The sequence below is a fragment of the Protomyctophum bolini genome (genome assembly GCF_963924005.1).
Source record: "Protomyctophum bolini genome assembly, chromosome: 5".
NCBI lineage: Eukaryota > Metazoa > Chordata > Actinopteri > Myctophiformes > Myctophidae > Protomyctophum > Protomyctophum bolini.
Genome location: NC_137866.1, coordinates 15,474,844 through 15,478,004, shown reverse-complemented (window position 1 = coordinate 15,478,004; position 3,161 = coordinate 15,474,844). Strand labels below are relative to the sequence as shown.

The window sequence follows — 3,161 nt, the reverse complement described above, 5'->3', positions numbered from 1 at the left end:
GAGCCCTTCAGAGTGAGCATGAGTTCTATAGTCAGACAACAAGGTCAACAATCACGCAGAACCTTAAGGTCAAATGCAGATTGTATATATAATGTATTGTAGTGCCTCAAAGACACTATAGGATATACCAGGTAATCAATGAACCCTTAGATTGAGACAGATTATATACTTTATTAATCCAGAAGGAAGAAGCATGATGAAACATATGATATTTTTGAAAAAATTGGAATGCAGTGAAAATAATAATAGAATGATAACACAACTAAAACATATAAAACACACATGTATAGCATGTTATTGTCGTGTTGTGTGCACCCCTCGTTTCATTTCTCTGTATGATTCTTCTGCTCTCTCTCTCTCTCTCTCTCTCTCTCTCCCTCCCCCTCTCCCTCGTATATCTGATATTCATGATCACTGAGAAAGCACACTATCTGACATCTGTGAAACACACCTAGAGAGAGAGAGAGGGAGAGCGAGAGAAGCGGGTGTGTTGAAAATGTGTGAACGATTTGGGCCCTTCATAAAAGGGGCCAGTTTTTTTCAGATCCTACCCCATGGAGCGCCCTATACCTACCTACTATACAACCCCCCCCCCCCCCCCCCCCCAACACACACACACATGCACGTACGAACTCTCTCTTTTCTCGCCCCCCCCCCCCCTCCCTTTCATTCGTCCACAATTATTTCATCCTTCCATTTGCGTATATAGTGTTGTCATTTTGATGGGCTTTGTTTTTACCACTGTTTCAGATAAATAATAATGACGGTGGAATGGTTGGGGTGGTTGAATGACGGTCCACCATGAGGCATGTGCGTACGGCTGCTTCCTATTGGCCGGCAATTACAGCCTCCTTCCTGTGTGGGGATAATGAAGCCCCCGAGGTCGCATCCTGTCAGAACGACCCTCTTTAGAGAGAGACCTACAGAGCTGCACGGCCGCAGGGCAGGAGAGAGAGAGAGGGATGAAAGTGCAGGATGAAGTGCTTCTCAGACATTTTCACATGTAGAAGTACCCTAAAAAAGCCCAAAAATGTGCTTAAGAGTGTTCTTTATTTTTAGCTGGGGAACCCCCTGGACCCCCCTCGCCCCCCACCTGACCCCCCCCCCCCCCCCAACCCCCCCTCCCACATGCACGTGCTCACACACTCGCCTCGCACGCACACGCTCTCACACACACACACACACACACACACACACACACACACACACACACCACCCACCAAAGGACCCTGGGGGTCAGCGGGGGGATAAAGGAGGGTTGAGGGCACGATGCGACCCTCGTTTCCAAGTGCCAAGGTCCCTCTGTTGACCTCTGACCATGGAGTTAAAAATAACAGAAATTCCCCTCCCATCCACATGAATGAGTGTTGCTCACCCATGCAGCGCATACCCTTCTTTTCCAGAGTGGAAAAGGGTGACGCATTTTTTGCGCCGTCTCTCGCGCGCGCAGTATGGTGTCACCTCCATGCGCACGGGGCGAACCGCACGGGGTGAACCGCACAAGGTGAACCGCACAGGGTGAACCGCACGGGGTGAACCTCACGGGGTGAACCTCACGGGGCGAACCTCACGGGGTGAACCTCACGGGGCGAACCTCACGGGGTGAACCGAGGCAAATTGTATATTCAGGTCTGAACGCAGCTTTAGATAGAGAACTTAGACTGCGAGAACGAATGAATGAAGAGCAGCAGGATATAGAAGTGGTTCTCAGACATTTTCACGTGAAAGACCCTCCGAATTTATATGCATTTGGACCGTGGCGGACACCCTCCCCCCCAAACTGACAATAGTGTGTGTGTGTGTGTGTGTGTGTGTGTGTGTGTGTGTGTGTGTGTGTGTGTGTGTGTGTGTGTGTGTGTGTGTGTGTGTGTGTGTGTGTGTGTGTGTGTGTGTGTGTGTGTGTGTGTGTGTGTGTGTGTGTGTGTGTGTGTGTGTGTGTGTGCGTGCGTGCGTGCGTGCGTGCGTGCGTGCGTGCGTGCGTGCGTGCGTGCGTGCGTGCGTGCGTGCGTGCGTGCGTGCGTGCGTGCGTGCGTGCGTGCGTGCGTGCGTGCGTGCGTGCGTGCGTGCGTGCGTGCGTGCGTGCGTGCGTGCGTGCGTGCGTGTGTGCGTGCGTGCGTAGCTGGAGGAGCTGATGGGGGCGTTGGAGAAGACGAGACAGGAACTGGACACCACCAAGCAGCGTCTGTCGTCCACGCAGCAGAGTCTGCACGAGAGGGACGGACACCTCTGCATGCTGAGACAGGACCGCAGGAAACAGCTGGAGGAGATCCTGGAGATGAAGTCAGTGGCTCTGTCTGTCTATCTGTCTGTCTGTCTGTCTGTCTCTGTCTTCCAGTCCATTCGGTCAGTTTCGTTCTCCTCTCTGTCTGTCTCTCTGCCTTGCCTCCATCCGGCGGCTATAGTCGCGACAACGTGTACGTACAGTATACTATTTGTGTATATCGGCGCAATTTTGTCTGTCCATTTGTCCATATCGGCACGGCAACAACAACAGCTGCAGCCACTGAGCGGCGCTGTTGTTCCCCCCCCCCCCCCCCATATGTCCATGTCCGTGACAGGGGACACGTGCACAAATCGCTGTTGTTCATCATTGTCATCAGCAGTATTTTACGCATCTGATAATCCATGGTTTCTGTGTGTGGTTTGTGTCTGACATCAGTATATTGATCTCCATATCACATTTGGCTTATGCTGTCAGTGCACAGTGATCCCCCTCCCAGTGAGCTGTGGCGTTCCTCAAGGATGCATACTAGGGCCTTTACTGTTCCTAATATATGTAAACGACATGACATCAGCTTGTGACTGCAACTTGTTCCTGTTTGCAGATGACTCAGCACTGCTAGTCTCGGACAGGAACAAACTGCAGGTTGAAAAGGCCCTCAGCTCTGAACTCGGTAGAATCTGCACCTGGCTCGCTGATAACAAACTATCTTTACACCTGGGAAAAACTGAATCCATTCTCTTTGGATCTAATAGTAATCTTAGCAAGGCAAATGGCTTCTTGGTTAGAGTTGGTGACAATGTTAACACACGTAAAAATGAAATTACCTACCTAGGTTCCATCCTGGAGGCTAATCTTTCCGGTGATAAAATGGCCACCAACCTAATCAAAAAAGTCAACCAAAGAACAAGATTCCTTTACAGGATCTCCTCACTGGTCA

General features: G+C 50.8%; 1 protein-coding gene across 1 annotated transcript in view; it reads left to right on the top strand.

Moving 5' to 3' along the window:
- The window catches only part of LOC308314967 (ERC protein 2-like), a gene marked incomplete at both ends in the record, with an annotated part of 254,270 nt that overhangs the window by 175,334 nt on the left and 75,775 nt on the right, over positions 1-3,161 (top strand). Inside the window, one exon of the mRNA XM_080762791.1 lies at positions 2,120-2,284. Within this exon, the coding sequence (XP_080618917.1) occupies positions 2,120-2,284 (165 nt within the window). The remainder of the gene's footprint in view (positions 1-2,119; positions 2,285-3,161) is intronic.